General features: G+C 42.6%; 1 protein-coding gene across 6 annotated transcripts in view; it reads right to left on the reverse strand.

Moving 5' to 3' along the window:
- Positions 1–1,929: 1,929 nt before the first annotated feature.
- CFH (complement factor H) overlaps positions 1,930–16,948 on the reverse strand; it is a 132,380-nt gene continuing 117,361 nt past the window's right edge. For 5 of the 6 annotated variants that reach the window (XM_075936701.1, XM_075936700.1, XM_075936698.1 and 2 more), the window contains 4 exons: positions 15,785–15,958; positions 11,707–11,889; positions 6,601–6,799; positions 1,930–2,306 (listed from right to left, as the gene is read on the reverse strand). In XM_075936701.1, coding sequence (XP_075792816.1) covers positions 2,240–2,306; positions 6,601–6,799; positions 11,707–11,889; positions 15,785–15,958 — 623 coding nt within the window. In that variant the 3' untranslated portion in view covers positions 1,930–2,239. The remainder of the gene's footprint in view (positions 2,307–6,600; positions 6,800–11,706; positions 11,890–15,784; positions 15,959–16,948) is intronic. The other variant, XM_075936699.1, reaches the window with a different exon arrangement.

Raw genomic sequence — 16,948 nt, forward strand, 5'->3', positions numbered from 1 at the left:
ATGCAGCTAGGCTCACAGCAATGCATCCAAGAAAAGTACCAGAGTGCCCAGGGGCGGCTCCGGCTCCATGTTGCAGAGTGCTGTGGTGTCCTGAGTGAGGGCAACCAGAGCATGCAGGGACAAAATGCTTTGCGGTCCCTCATCGAGGTAGACAAGGAAGCAGGGAAACCTGAGAACCGGGTGTCGGGGGCGGGGCGGGGGGAGGTCCCTTTAAGCACTGGCCTCAGATAGCTTCAGGCAGCAGCCACACAAAGTAACTCCTGACCTGATGCCCTGCCGGATCTGGTTCAGGCCTGCCTTAAATGCAATTCAGCGTCCACTCAGTGTGGACGTGCTATTTTGAAATAGCAAAACGCTATTTCAGAATGCATTTTGTGTCTAGATTCATTATTTTGAAATAACTTATTTTGAATTAACTATTTCGAAATAAGGGTATATCTACACTACAGTGTTATTTCAAAATAGCTTACTTCAAAATAATGCGTCTAGACAAAAAATGCATTTCGAAATAGTGTTTTGCTATTTCGAAATGGCAGGTCCACACTATTAGGACACGGAGAGGAATGAGAGGAGATCCTGCAGGGCACCTCTTCAGTGTCCTGTTTGTGTAGTCTGAGTAGCCCAGACAAGTCTGCAATGGTTGGGCTCTTCTTCTGGCCTCTGCAGTTCCTGGAGGTTAGTCAGTGCTGAAAGGTAGCCTGGGCTGCCACCCTCCCTTCCCCAGCCTCCTACCGGAATGTCTGCCTTCAGAGCAGCAGGGTGGAGCTTTGTTTATGTAAGGTGAGACTCATACTCAGAGAGGGGAAATCATACACTCATATTGCTTTCTGGGCCTGTACTCAGTGCCAAACTCAGACTTTGGTGTCTCTGCAACAGCCCCCAGCATCCTCCACTGCTGCATACGGTGTTGTGGCTTCTCAGGAATGCCTGCAACAGAAAATCGGAGCAGCCTTGCCTGTTCTCTCTACCCAACCACAGCGCTGTCAACCAGATCTCCAGACTCCTGCTCTGAAGTAACACTCCTCTCTTCCCAGGAGCATGAGCTGGCCTTCACGCCCCTCCCCCATCTCCGCTTCTCCAGCGCTCAAGACTTATGCTCTCGGGTCACATTTCACCCTTCCAGTGATAGGAGACTCAGCACCAGTAAGCCAGTTTTCATTCCACGTACCTACCTAGCTGGGTAGCTAGCTGGCCCTAATCAGATCAATCAGATCGTGTTGAAGATTAAGCTTCCCCAATCTCTTGAGTGACTGCTCCACACTGCACTAACAACCATGGGAGACCATAGAACCATTTTTGGATGACAGTAGATTAGGCTCATCACCCAAGTAGGTAGCTGATGTTTTCACAAGGTTGTACTTAGGGAAGCTAGGCCAAACTTGTGCCTATGCTTGCACACAGCTAGGAAAGCTAAGAATCATGCCTCCCTGCTTAAACAGAAATGTAGCTTAAATTGCCTGACGTTCCCCAGTCACTGAGGAAGGAGCTGGGATGAGTAAATTAGGACCGTGGATTCCATTAGGAAAATAAGTGACATAACTGCCACGGGAAATCTTGCAATAATGTGACAAATGTCAGCCTTCACACATGTCTGGGGAACTGGGTATACAGTGTTTCTGTTTGCCACAGTGCCAGAATTTAGTCCAGTCACTACATCAATGGAATGTTATAGATTTACTTCATTAATTTGTCTGTGTGGATTCTGATAAGCTCTTCCCTGTCACAGCATTTGTTTAATTTCCAGTATATTGAATACACTGGCAGAAGAATAGATAATTCACAAACTGGCAAACGCATACACCAAGGTGCTGTTTGAGCCAGCTGCAGGCGATTGTATTTGTCTCCATTTCTCTCCAAATCCTAAGATTCCTTCCACTTTAATGTTGGGATGATGGTGTGGAATAAAAAATACAGACTATTGAAGAAGAGTGACAAAGGAAATATACAAATATTTATTTTTTAAAGGAAAAAATAATTAAAGACAGTATGAATTTAAACTTTAACTAGAGCAGTCAGTATTTTCTGTACAACTGTGCTAGATGACAATCATATTTATAAGTAGTTTGATATGAATTAGAACATATTTGCCCATCTGTTATTACTATTTTAATATGTGTTTAAAAATATACATTGTGCACAAAGATAAAAAAGTGATTACATATATCAGTTCACCCAATCAATTAGTGGCAATGGACATAAGGCGAGAACAAAACAAGTAACGGCCAATGGATTTTGATGCTCAGATCTGGGTTAACGTGATGCTTCTTTTTTTTTTTCTTGAGTCTCTGTCAGAGAGAGGATAATTACTAAAATATGATTTGAGTACACATTGATGTTTTGAAACATTACACTGAAGTCCCATATGGGTCTCTCAAAGGAACAGAATATTGATTTCAACAAGACAGTATAAAGTTCATACTGGATGATTTTAGCCTTCTTTGGAATATAAATGGGAACAAACTCCATAAAAGCTGATTGCCATTAATCTTGAACTGCAGTGGTTTAAATACTTTTCATATCAAATATTTCTTTTGAAGTGGAACATAGAAGATGCATAGAAAACTATATACCGATTTCATATGTTTTTGTGTGTTTTTAAGTATTTATGGTGCAGCTACTAGCATTTGTAGGAGATAGAATGTTTGCAGCAATGATCCTTATCCTGTTTCATCCCATGACATCTTATCAACTGATTCTAGCTGGCACTCTTCATAAGTATGAATGAATGATTTGTTTCTCTTCCCATAATTCTATAAAGGAGGTGTCATTTTTAACAGCTCTTTAGGGCCTATTCTATTCTACATAGGAAGGTTGAAGTAAGATACGCAACTCCAGCTATGTCAGTTATATAGCTGGAGCTGACATATCTTAAATCCACATCGGCACAGCGGGAGGTCGTCAGGAGCAAATGCTCCCATTAGCTTCCCTTATTCCTACGGAGGAATAGGAGAACTGACACATGTAGTCTATCAAGTTACTTTCCTATCATGCTAACATGTTTGTGTTAATTTAGATTAATTTGGTACTAGTTAAAAGCTGTAATGAAAGAAATTTTCTAAAAGCTGCTCTCAGCATTCCCGTAGGCCCTTTGTGTGAGCTTGACTGATGTCTGGGTTCAGGTGTAATACATTAGGCCTTATGTCTGCAGAAGTTTGTGAAGGCCTGCTAATACTAACACAGCAGCACTCAACTCCTTGGGGGAGGGCTTTGCCATTAACCCACCTGGATCCATGTCCTTTCTTAGCTGGCACCAAGACATGTTGGTATATAAGGGTATGTCTACACTGACACTGTAGTTCGAACTAGGGTGGCTAATGTAGGCATTCGAACTTGCAAATGAAGCCCGGGATTTAAATATCCTGGGCTTCATTTGCATGTTTCTGGGTGGGCACCATTTTTAAATGCCCGTAGTTCGAACTATCTGCTCGTGGCTACACGTGGCATGGACTGGGTAGTTTGAATTAAAGCTCCTAATTCGAACTACCATTATTCCTCCTGCAAGGAGTCTATCAAGACTCCTCCCTAAGAGTCTAGCAAGAGCCCAGATTAGTGGTCCTTCTGCTTGTACCTATCTGTGGGCATATGCTGCTTGCCTTCCCCCACACAAACAACCACAAGCCTGTTGGTGCCATGCACTGACTGGGCTGTGTGGCAGTCCAGATGCCATTAGGTGTAGGAGCAGCATGGGTGCAGTACAGCCAAGCCTTAGGCTGTCTGGTAAGTCGGGTTCCCCTGCAATGCAGTGGTTCCTGCTCTTGGGTATAACAAGATGGTACAGCCTCTGAATGCACTTTCCAATGAGTGCCAGGTCTGCATTACAACCAATTAGAGGGCAGGGTTGCACTTGAATGAAAGAACATACATAAGCTCACAGTCCAGCTCAAGTAATATTGGGTTATATTTAATCTTTTCTTGCTGCAACAGGCCGTTTGCAAGATCAGCAGAAGCTGAGGGTAGCAGACTTCTGTGGTTGAGACACAGTCTCACCCAAATACTGTCATAGCTTATTTCTGGTTTCCCAGGACTGAAAAAGGGGAACTTAGGTCTGGACTTTTCATCCACACAGGATGGTAGAGAAAATAACTTCAGACTCACCAAATGTATTATTATATAAAAGTCCCAAATAATTGGTTCAGGCTGAGGTGAGTAATCAGGACACAGATTGCGATAGATAACCACAAAAGCCCATGGCAACGAATTGATGTATATGATAATAAGTTAAGAGCAATGATACATTGACCAATAGAAAAAGAAAATTTCAGCATTAGAAACATTCCCTATTGCATATGCATAAAACGTGTCAGCGTCACTTAGTATAACAGTTGGACCCCTGCCTTTGGGCAAGAGGGAGGAGAAAATGTCGTCCTTGGAAGAGACAGAAGGATGGCCCCTGGAGATGGGGAAGGTGAAGATAATGAGAAAGATGATGGACTAACACCTAAGATTGTTCTAGAAGGAATGATGTAAGTCTATGGTATGGAAATCTGGATGTACATTCCCCGCCTTATGAAATTGGGGTGTTTGTGATTGTGTTAACTGTATTAATAAACTGCAAATATTGTAAATACACAATAGTTTCTATATTGTAAGTGTTGCAGCCATGCACATCAAGGTTCCTAATCAACATATAATTGAATATTGGCCTGATCCTGGGACAAAGAACCTGTCAACCCTAAAGGTAGGTAATTAGAATTTAAACATAATCTTAGATCAGGCTACACATGGATGGGGTGCCTTTTGAGTTCAATCTAGCAAGTCTTGAGTGAAGGTGATGGACATGATAGTCATCTTTTATTCAAGCTAAATGAGGAAGCATTTGTCTAGTGACAGCTAAAGCACTGCCCATGGACTAGATCACATGAACCTGGACAAAGGCTGGAATAATTCTGGCCGAGTAAGGAGTGTGTGCGCGCGTGCATGTGCACATGTAAGAAGCAGGCAAAAAGGCAACAAAGAGGAACAGAGGCATTGCTAGCATGGCCCTAAAAGAGATTCAAGAGAGATCTTTCTGATCAGAGTTGTGAATAGAAAGGCAGACTTGGATGTGTGAGCAAGAAACAGTCTGCTCATTTCTAAGCCAACTGTTCAAAGAAACAGCACTTGAGTAAATTGTCTGTAAATAACAAAAATTGTGTTGAATTGTCTCTTCCTCCATTTTCCCTCCTCCCACAAAAATGTGTCAGAAGGCCCTGAATACTGGCTAAATGTTAGGCCCAAAAGGGCAAAGTGAAGGATGGGAAAGAAATTAAAACAAGACCTAAAACAAGATCGTGTAGCACTTTAAAGACTAACAAGATGGTTTAATAGGTGATGAGCTTTTGTGGCCAGACCCACTTCCTCAGATCAAATAGTGGAAGAAAATTGTCACAACCATATATACCAAAGGATACAATTAAAAAAAATGAACACATACGAAAAGGACAAATCACATTTCAGAACAGAAGGGGGAAGGAGGAGGGAGAAAGCGGGTGGAGGTAAATGTCTGTGAGCTAATGATATTAGAGGTGATAATTGGGGAAGCTATCTTTGTAATGGATAAGATGATTAGCGTCTTTATTCAAATTTGCGTGTAAAGTGTCGAATTTAAGCATGAATTCGACACTTTACATGCAAATTTGAATAAAGATGCTAATTATCTTACCCATTACAAAGATAGCTTCCCCAATTATCACCTCTAATATCATTAGCTCACAGACATTTACCTCCCCCTTCTTTGTCCCCCCTCCATCCCCTTTCTGTTCTGAAATTTGATTTGTCTTTTTCATATGTGTTCATTTTTTTAATTGTATCCTTTGGTATATATGGTTGTGACTATTTTCTTCCACTATTTGATCTGAGGAAGTGGTTCTGGCCCATGAAAGCTCATCACCTATTAAACCATCTTGTTAGTCTTTAAAGTGCTACACAGTCCTGTTTTTTGTTTCAGCTGCACCAGACTAACACAGCTACATTTCTACCACTAAAACAAGATCGTGAGACTTTACGAGAGGCAGTGGAGGAACAGTGTCCGGTGTCCCAGAAAGGATTGAGAGATGCCTGAAATGTAACAAAGTCTTTCTTGAAGTAGCAGCTCCCAAGTGTCCAGCCAGACTGAGAAGCCCAGCTGCAACATTCCCAGTCTGCAATGACACAGCAGATAACTGAGGTGAGCAGCAAATGAACTCACCTGGATCAGAGGGTTTCCCAGGAACTAGAGGAGACTGGGAGAGCTTTGCCTACCACTGAACTTATTAACAGTACTAGCTGCAGCAGGGATTTAGGAGCTAAACATCAGCACCAGAGGGAAATCAAAAGTGTGCAGTCCAGTATGGATTTTTTCTAAACTGTCTGTAAGCCACAAAGGCCAGTGTCAGAGAGTGCTTGTCCCACCTCACGTAATATGCTGTTCATTTTGCTTATCAGCTGCACCTGTTTATCTACCATCTGTTTTACATATTCCAATTACAAATAGTCTGGGCCAGGAACCATGATTTCCCTTGAATTTATATAGTACCCATCATAAGAGTGCCACTCTGCCATTCTCTAAAGCTTAGAATGCCTCAGTAAAAACTTTGAGTCAGGTAATTCAGCAAAATAATAGGTTAATTGCAGATTACTTACGGTGTGATACACCTAGGATATGCCAATTTCCCCCTCACACACTGGACTCTAAAATCAGAAGATTCTGGGTCCCTCTCATATCCCCGTACACAGGCAAATTCAATGAAGTCTCCACTTGGTGAATACAATTTCTTATCATATGTCCATCTCAGCTGAATGTTGTTTTGTTCCATCTCTTCTGGGGATGCTGTACATGGCTCTGGAAACAGAAAAATATATAAGGACCTTGCATAAAAGGTTTTTTTTGCACAAAATGGACCCATCTATACTGCTTGTTTTTGCACAAAAACCTCTTGCACAAAAAGCATTGGCAGAGAATATACAAATGACAGTGTGATAAATGCTAATGAGTGCTTCATTTGCATACTCTCTGCCAGCAAAAGGCTGCAGTGTAGGTGTAGTGTGTGTGTTCAGGCAGGCTGAAATGCTCTCCCACTGGCTATTGAATGTTACCATTCTTGATGTTTGATTTGTGTCCATTTATTCTTTTGCATAGAGACAGTCTGGTTTCACAATGTACTTCACTGATAGGCATTGCTGGCATTTGAGGGCAAATATCTCATTAACAGATGTGAAGGTGAAGGAGCTCCTAATGGTGTGGCTGCTGTGGTTAGGTACTAAGATGGTATCAAAGGAGTAGATATGTGGACAGAGTTGGCAATAGAGTATGTTGAAGGCATTGGTCCTTGGGTTACTGTTTCAGTTGTGCTGTGTGTAGTTGCTGTTGAATAATTGCTTCAGGTTGGGGGACTGTCTGTAAGTGAGGACTGACCTGCTTCAGAAGGTCTGTGAAACTGAGGGCTTGTCTTTCAGGATAGATTGTAGACCTTTGACAATGTGCTGGAGAGATTTTTAGCTAGATTTAGCTCCAAGGGCACATCTACATTGTGAGATAAGGCTGAATCTAATATGGTCGATTTCTGGACACCCAATTTTGAGAAGTGAAGGTTCATGTCCTCACTCCAGGACAGAATCGAATGTTTTCTGAAGTAGCACATCTCCAATATGGAGCCTGGCATCAACTCAAAGAGCAGTGCAGTGTGGGTAGCTTTTCAATCTGGGCTATGCTCCCCGTGTTCACTGGGTCCAAAGCTTGGAAGCAGGAGGTTAGAGGGACTCATGTTAGCATCATCCCATAAGGCACTTCTCCAGTTCCTCCCTGCTCATGTGACATAAAGGGGACGATGTATGCTCATACCTTTTTGTGCCGGGGTTGCCCATGTGTATGTCAGAGCAATGTGAAAATGGTGCCCGGTGTGCAGGAAAGCATCATCACTCTCAGGTGTGTCATGGTGCACTTCATGGCGCTATACATGTATAGCAGCCTCATGTTGCTCCACCAGGAAAAGGATGTGCATGAACCTCGTCATGACGTGTGCGTGCCATTCAGGCAAGCTCTGATTCTCATGCTAGCACAGCTATCAGTCAATCCCCTGGACACAGTGCAATGCTGGTTCTGGCAACAGGAGACAACCTCAAACTGGTGGGACTGCACTATCATGCAGGGATGGGATGATCAGAAGTGGCTGAAAAACTTCCAAATGTGAAAGGCCACGTTCCTGGAACTCTGAAAATGTATTTCTTCTGCCCTGTGGTGCCGGGATACTTGCATAAGACCCGCTGTGACCATGGAGAAGTGTGTGGCAATTGCCCAATGGAAGCTTGCCACACCAGACAGCTCCCGGTCAGTGGGGAATCAGTCTGGGACGGGGAAATTAATAGTCGGGGCTGTTCTCATACAAGTAGCCACAACCATCAACACTTTTATTTCACAGTAGGCAGTGATTCTGGGGAACATGGACAAGATAGTGGATGCCTTTGCCAACTTGGACTTCCCTAGCTACAGTACTGCCATAGACACAACACAAATCCCCATCTTGGCCCAAAACACCATTCCTCAGAGTACATCAGTCGCATTTGTGGACCACAAGGACTGCTTTACCAACATCTATGTGGGATGGTCAGGAAAGGTGCATGATGCATGCATCTTTCAGAACTCCTGACTCTTCCAAAAGATCATGCTGGAACTTTTTTTTCCTTACTGGACAATCAAAGTCAGAGAGGTAGATATATCCACTGTGATCCCAGGTGACAAAGCCTAGCCCTTGCTCTCGTGGCTCATGAAGCCCTACACTGGCAGACTGGTCTCCAGCAAGTAGGAGTTCAATAACAGGCTGAGCAAGTGCAGAATCATGGTGGAATGTGCATTTGGACATTTAAAGGGGAAGCTTAGGAGTCTCCTGACCTGCTTGGATCTCAGAGAACACAATATTTCCTTTGTGGTGTTAGTCTGTTGTGTGCTCTATAATCTGTGTGGGAACAAGGGGGAGGCTTTTCTGGCAGGGTAGGGGGCTGAGGCAGAGCATCTAGCCAAAAAGATTGAGCAGCTGGATACCAGCAACATAACAAGAGCACAGCAAGGGATAGTGAGAATCAGAGAGCCTTATGTAAAGCCTCTTTTGAGACTCCTCCCCATGGCTCTCCACAATTTATTCCTGCATTCCCCATGTTTCCTTAAATCTCTCATTCCACTAAACCCCACCCCTGCAGTTCAAGCAGGAAAAAAACTGTTGTGAAAATAACAGGAGTTTTTATTTTGAGGAAAAACAGGAATAAACTTTTTGAGTTCAATGGAAGAGCAGCACAGGTGAAAGTGCTGGCCAAAGCTATCAAAGCAGACACTTGCAGGAGGTCTCTTGGAGGCCGAGTATTCAACCATGCATAGTCGGGAATAGTGTTACTCCTGGTGAAAAGCAGGAGTACAGGAATTGACTTCAACAAACCTTAAGGGCAGTGCAACAGACTTTGTAGTATGGATACATCTCTTAGAAAATTGACTGTAGGTGGCTAAAATCAGTATTAAGTCCTAGTGTAGATCAGGCCTAAGTGATAGCCAGTGTCATTCTGTTACTTTCTTTCTTGGGCCTGCCACTGTAAAGGGTGACTTTTGGATATTCATCTGGCTCTGTCAATCTGTTTCTTCACTTCCCTGGGTGGATATTGTACTTTTAAGAATGCTTCACAGAGATTTTGTAAGTCTTTGTCTGAGAGATTGAAGCAAACACAGTTGTATGTGAGGGTTTGGCTGTAGACAATGAATCATGTAATGTGTCCTGGATGAAAGCTGGAGGCATGTAGGCAAGAATAACAGAATTTCTAGTAAAGGGAGGTGATTATGTGACCATGACTTATTTACATGGAAATGTCCAGGTAGCGGCTCTTTTGTGTAGACTGATCCAAGCTGACATTGATGGCAGGATGGAAATTGTTGAAATCCCAATAGAATTCTTCAGGTACCGCCTTTCCATAGGTGCAGCTAAAGAAGATGTCACCAATGTAGCGCAAGTATAGAAGGGGCACTTGGGACAAGAGCGGAGGATGCATTCTTCTAAGTCAGCCATACAAATGTGTTACTGTGGGGCCATATAGGTACCCAGAGCAGTGCTGCTGATTTGAATGTATGAATCATCCTAAATCTGGTGGTGGACAAGGACAAAGTCATGAAGCTCAGCCACCACCTGAGACAGAGGAAGTGGGTTCCAGATGAGAAAGCTTCTGCTTAAATAAATGTGTTAGTATTTAAGGTGACACAGGACTCTTCATTGTTTTTGCTGGAACAGATTAACATGACTGCCCCTCTGAAATTTGTAAATAGATTGAGATTCACCTTGTTCCCAAATGTTTTATATAAAACAGAAACATTTTCAAAGAAGTTCTGAAAAGCAAAGGAGAGATGGGAAGGTTGAGAGAACAAGAAGAAAATCTAGAGAAAGAGGCTTTTACACCATCTGAGGTGATACTGGGGAAAGAACAGAGGAGATTGGGGTTAGATGAACAGACACAGAGGATTAGATTCTGTTTTACAATCTGGCCCCTTTATGTCACTCATCTGATGCACATGGGCCATAAACAAGCCAGAGCTGGCCAACAGAACACAATCCGTGTGGAAAAACATTCTCTGCTGCTATAAAGCTGGCACATTGGGCTCCCTATTGTTCTTCCCCACCTTTTTGTGCAGGAGACACGGCAGAAGAGAATAGGGCCATGGCCCGCTAGAAAGTCCCTATAAAGACACATCCAGAACACACCCGCCCACATGATCAATTCACCATAATTTCAGATCCACACAGAGGTAGCATCATAGCTAGACATCACTGCACCTCAGTGTACTCTAGCCACCCCTCCTGACTAACCCCCATGTGCTGAGCATGAAAGGATGGCACAGAGCAGGCTACATAAGCTTTATACCAGTTAGCGCTCCCCCTGGGCAAAACTGGAATCCCTTGCTGCTTACATAGGCATCAAATGAAATTAATGGGTAGCAGGTTTAAAACTAATAAAAGAAAGTTCTTCTTCACACAGTGTGTAGTCAACCTGTGGAACTCCTTGCCAGAGGAGGCTGTGAAGGCTAGGACTATAATAGAGTTTAAAGAGAAGCTAGATAATTTCATGGAGGTTAGGTCCATAAAAGGCTATTAGCCAGGGGATAAAATGGTGTCCTTGGCCTCTGTTTGTCAGAGGCTGGAGAGGGATGGCAGGAGACAAATTGCTTGATCATTGTCTTTGGTCCATCCTCTCTGGGGCACCTGGTCCTGGCCACTGTCGGTAGACAGGATACTGGGCTAGATGGACCTTTGGTCTGACCTAGTACGGCCGTTCTTATGTTCTTATGTTCTTATGTATGTAAGTCTCCTCCAAAATCCTTAAAAGCAGTAACCAATATTGCTCATCCTAACCTATAAATTATTGGATTGTCTCTGACAGCATCTGCTATACCTCAAAGCTTTTTGAATAAAAATGTTGGTTTCATTATAATAGGGTTTCATAGGCTGTAACTGAGATATTATTTGGGGGATCAATACATTCCACAGACTCATAATGACATGTTTGCTGATCTTTTCTTTTTAATGCGTGCTGTGATGTCCCTAGAAAGAATGTGAGTCTCCCCCACATACTCCAGTGTAAACGATGAGTGACTTCATTCAGACTGATGAATTTATCTGCTATTACTACATGTGACTTCAGAACTGGGCCCATAATATTAAAAAACCATAAACACCATTGTATATTTAATCAGTTTTTTCATATCACAGCTATTAAACCTACCTAAGCAAACTGGTGGATCTGTCCAGTGGCCAGACTGACAGTGAACATATGCAGAACCCTCCATTACATGAAAACTTTGGCATTGGTATTTCATTGTGGAACCTGAGTCATACTGGCTCTGTGCAAAGCCAATGGTTTCTCCATTATCAATAGCAGGTGGGGGCCCACATCTTCCAGCAGCCTCTAAAATTAAGTATAAAAATAGAGAATAGTTGCATCAGTGATTCCCAAAATGAGGGGAGCAAGGGAAGATCACAAATATTATACAACAGCGCTATCAATGTACTCTGATAGAACAGGAAACATGTAGAAAATCGGCAGAAATGTAGAAAATTCTCCTGATACTGGAGCTGAACATAAAAACCTAAATGTCACTTGATATTTATTTATTACCAACAAACAGGATGGAACTGATGGCAAAATAGGTAACTAGCTGCTCTCAATTTGCAAAGTTCTGATTTCAGGTCACTTCTCAAGGACTTGTTTCCACTTACTGGGAGACTCATGCTGTGCAGATCGATGTTGAGGAGATCGATCTTCAGAGGTTCAATTTAGCAGGTCTCTTAAGGATGTGCTAAATTGACGGTGATTGTGCCCCCTCTGATTCCGATATTCCACTGGGTAGCAAGGAGTAAGGGAAGTCGATAGGAGTTTTTTTCCCTCAACTTCCCATAGTGAGGATGCTGTGGAAATTCAAACTAAGGTATGTTAGCTTCAGTACACTATTTACGTAGCTGGAGTTGTGTATGTTAGGCCTGGTCTACACTGGCAGAGAAAATCGATGCAAGAGCTGCAACTCCAACTACTTGAATTGCCTAGTGGCAGTTGACATAGCTTACACTGATTTTCTAGCATGGCTCCACAGCAGGAGATTGATGGGAGAAACTCTCCTTACTGGATCTGCTAAATCGAACCCCAGAAGATCGATCGCAGGAGCATCGATCTTCTGGTAAGTGGAGATGTGGCCTTAGTTCGCCCTTGTGACCTAGTGTAGACTTGATGCAAGAAGAGAATGTAGATTAGTTTCAGATATCTTGGGTCAATTATCTTTGCCCTACTAATCCCATCCTCTGCCTTAAACACTAACTAGAGGGAAATGAAAAGTAAGATTCAACCTTGAATCAACTTCTCTCCTCCTAAGGCTCATGCTGACCAATCAACCTGTTCTTTGTCACAGAAAATGCATCCATATGTATTATTTATACTCACTATGACCTTATTAGTATGTAGGGGTGTTTGATGTTCCCAAAAATTATCTTGGAGTATTATGATTTAAGACATTACTATGGTTCTGAATATTGAGAGAAGTGAGAGGCTGAAGGTAAAATAGAAGTTATTCTAGTACAGGCCAAAGATATGGAAAATGAAACACAGTCACAGCGAATGACTGTGAATATTACAAAAATGAGGGGAGCAAGGAAAGAACTAATCTACAGACAGGGAAATCTCTTGATGCTCCTGTAATTGATCAAATCACAGATGCAGCTAAACTTTACACTTTCAAAGGCCCCTCAGACAAGTAGATTTTAAAATTAATCCATACAGAAACCAAATTCCCCATTTGAAATTTACTTCTCTATGCCAATTGCAATTTCCTCTCTCTTCTCCTGTTTGTATAGAAAGGGAAGTGGAATTGGGGTAAAACAAGCACAATTTTTGAAAATGCTAAGGCAACAAATTTACATGAGTAGTAAAGGGATTCCCTGCCTCATTTTATTTCATGACCCACCCTTTTTTCTTTTTGTCCCATCCTTAAGTATCAATTTTGGAAATGTGCATTTCTGGCACAGGTGGCCATTTTGAAAAAAGTTTTCCATTCTTTTAAATTCATTTTTATTAGGTAAATTAGAAGGAAAATAAGAAAGATTTCTTGCCCTAGCTTCATTACTAGCCAATTAGCCCATCATAAGATGAGATCTTCAGGTCTCTCCTCCATGTCGGTCTTCTCCCCTGAGCCTCCGGTCTCTCTCTCTCTCTCTCTCTCTCTCTCTCTCCTCCTTCTCCTGTCTCAGCCTTTCTCTCTCTCAGCTCTCCTCCCCCTCCTGCCTCTCACTTGGGGGACCGTGGAGCCCAAACCACCATTTGGGCTCTGCGCTCCCCATGCAGCATGGGGAGCGCAGAGCCCAAATGATCGCTTGCGCCACTTGCTCCTACGCACAGACCCAGCTGAGCAGTGCAGAAGTCAGCTGAGCGCCACGGCAGGAGGTGAAGGGGGGCAGGGTGGTGATGCTCATGGCTGGGGGCAGGGCCTGGAGCCTCTGGCATGCTGCATGTCATGGCCCCACCCCCCTTCACCTCCTGCCATGGTGCTCCGCTGACTTCTGCACCGTTCAGCCAGCACACCACACAGAAGCAAGCAGTGCAAGCGGCCGTTTGGGGTCTGTGCTCCCCATGCAGCACCCCCTTTCGCTGCTGAAGCCAGCATGGCTCTCTCCTTTCCTCCTTCCCTCCAGTGCTGCTGCCAAGGGCCAAGAATGGACAGGTTAGGGGAAAGAAGGGCCACTTTCCCCTGATGGCAGGCAAGATGGCAAATGCAAGGTCTGCTGGTCATTCTCTTGTTTGTACGGCTGCCCCCAGTAGCCACTCTGCAGTATAGATCTCCCCTGTTCTAACTGTCCTCAGTAGTCACTCTGAATATCACTCTCCTCTGAGCCACCCCTCCCTTTCCATGTTAAGGATAACAGTTCCATTCCAGGAACTTCCCATATTCTGGCACAATCAAACCCTGACCTTGATTTAAGTTAGGACGAGAGGAAGCTACATAACACGTTTAGTGATCCTAGCTCTTTTAATTTAGGTGGAGTTCTTGAACAAACAAATTCACAGACGGATGTGACTGAGGGATAGAGAGGGAGAGATGCACATTTCTAAAATATATAGATAGATGCTTTGACCTAGTTACATTGTTTTAATAATATGACTTAACTGTGTATTTAAGGGTGTATAACTTCGGACTGACAATTTAGTGTATAAATATCAATAAGCAACAATAATTACTCTGATATTTTTATTATGCTCCAAGGATTCTACATGTATAATTTGCTTTTCAGATTACTGGGGTTTGGAGCTCACTGCTGTACCTTGTGTTGGGAAATGCTCAGTAAGGCAGAAATATCCAGGAAATCTTAGAAACTTTGGTCTGAGCGGTAGTAAGAGAAAGAAATCAGAGAAACAAGAACATGTATAGTGCCCACAATCAGCCATAAGCGAGGCTGATATTAACATACTTTTTCTCTCTGCAGTGAAAACCTGTGCAATTCGTTGGCAATAATATAAGTCTGATCTCAGCCACCCTTTTTGATACTGAATAGTGTCCTTCTGTGAGCAACTGCACCAATTTCCTCAGCACTAGTCACGACACGGTCCAATGTGAACAAAAATGGCAGACTAGTATCTAGCTACTTATTAGAACAATGCTTTAGGCTTCCAGAAGAAATTGTTGAGACAGCCAATGAAGTTCTGGTATGTCAAAAAAGAAACAAAATAAACCAACGGAGTGACAGCACTTTTCTGGATGCTTAAATATAATGGTGAAATCCTGGTCTTACTGAAGCCAAAGGAAGTTTCTTCTACCGACTTCAGTGGAGTAGGCCTAGCACCAATTGTCTCTTGTGCACTATCCAGCTCATTTGAAAATGATAGTAAAATTGTGGTCCTAAAAAAACCCAACAAATAAATAAAACTAGCCTCCCATCATACATTTTTTTTTAGAATGTGCTCTAGGGCCAACCCTGAAGTCTATAATATCATGCTATATGACTGAAATCAATGTGAACTACTCAGCGTGAGAAGTAGTAGCAATTTACCCTCAAGTTGTTCAGGCCTGAAATCTTGGGAGGATTTGCATGAATAAATAGCTCATTGTTGGACCAATATGACAATGTTCTCATTAACTCTCAATGTTACCATTGCCACAGAACATCACATACTAGAAGCAGATCTGCTTTGGTGCTTGTAGGTGAGCTTAAATTTGTGCATAAAAAGAAGTGATACAGGGAAGCAAACACTTGAGTAAGAGTGAAGTTTGAGTCCAACAATATCCTTACTACTAGGCTACTTTAGGAAGAAATTAAAATACCTCTGCATATTGGTGTTTCAGACCATTGCCTTTCCTTACATGTTACCATTGGAGACCCAATAAGGGACAGGCCTCTTCTACATCGATAACGCACCTTCTCTTCAGGAAAATACCTTTGCCGTTTAGTGTCTGGAGTACCATTCTCAATCACTGGTGGAGGTCCACATCTCATATCTGAAAAGAAATAAAGGAACACTTACTGACACATTCCCATGAAGGACCGTAAATTCACTTCCAGTATCCCATTACTTGTGTACAAATTCTATTCAAATCCTCTAGTTTTTAATTAGTCCTATTAAAAAGAAGATTTGAAATTGCAGGGAGGTGACAGTAGGGCTATCCACTAGTGAATCATTCTGCGCTAAGATGCTTGGAATGAAAATAAAGGTCAAACAATGATGACGATTTGTCTAAATAAAGTTTCTATAAAATGCTTACTGTTTGACCGGTCAACCTTTATTCTATTGGAAAACTTCGGAGCAGCTGGACCCACAACATAGGCTATGTCTACACAGCAGCACTATTTTGGAATAATGACATTATTCTGAAATGACATAGTCCACATCCACACTATAAGCAGCTATTTTGACATAATGTCAAAATAATGTTGAGCTGGAGAATTTCTTACTCCAACTCGTGTAACCCTCATTACACGAGGAGTAACGTAAGTCAGAGTAAGAGTGCTCTACCTTGGACTTCCTGCTGTGCAGACGGCGCGAGAAGCCGAAATAAGCTATTTTGACTTAAACTACGCAATTGACATAGCTCAAGTTGTGTAACTTATTTTGGCTTTAGCCCTGCTGTGTCCTGCAGAAACTCTTCTGTGGGTTCTCCTATGGGGTTGATGCTCTGTGGCAGAGATGGATATGCCACCTAGCTTCTCTTTAAACTCTATTATAGTCCTAGCCTTCACAGCCTCCTCTGGCAACGAGTTCCATGGGTTGACTACACGCTGTATGAAGAAGAACTTTCTTTTATTCGTTTTAAACCTGCTACCCATTAGTTTCATTTGGTGTCCTCTAGTTCTTCTATTTAGGGAACTAATAAATAACTTTTCTTTATCGGCCCTCTCCACACCACTCATGATTTTATAAACCTCTATCATATCCCCCCTCAGTCTCCCCTTTTCTAAACTGAAAAGTCCTAGTTGTTTTAACCTCTCCT

Source organism: Pelodiscus sinensis, chromosome 9 (genome assembly GCF_049634645.1).
Source record: "Pelodiscus sinensis isolate JC-2024 chromosome 9, ASM4963464v1, whole genome shotgun sequence".
Lineage (NCBI taxonomy): Eukaryota > Metazoa > Chordata > Testudines > Trionychidae > Pelodiscus > Pelodiscus sinensis.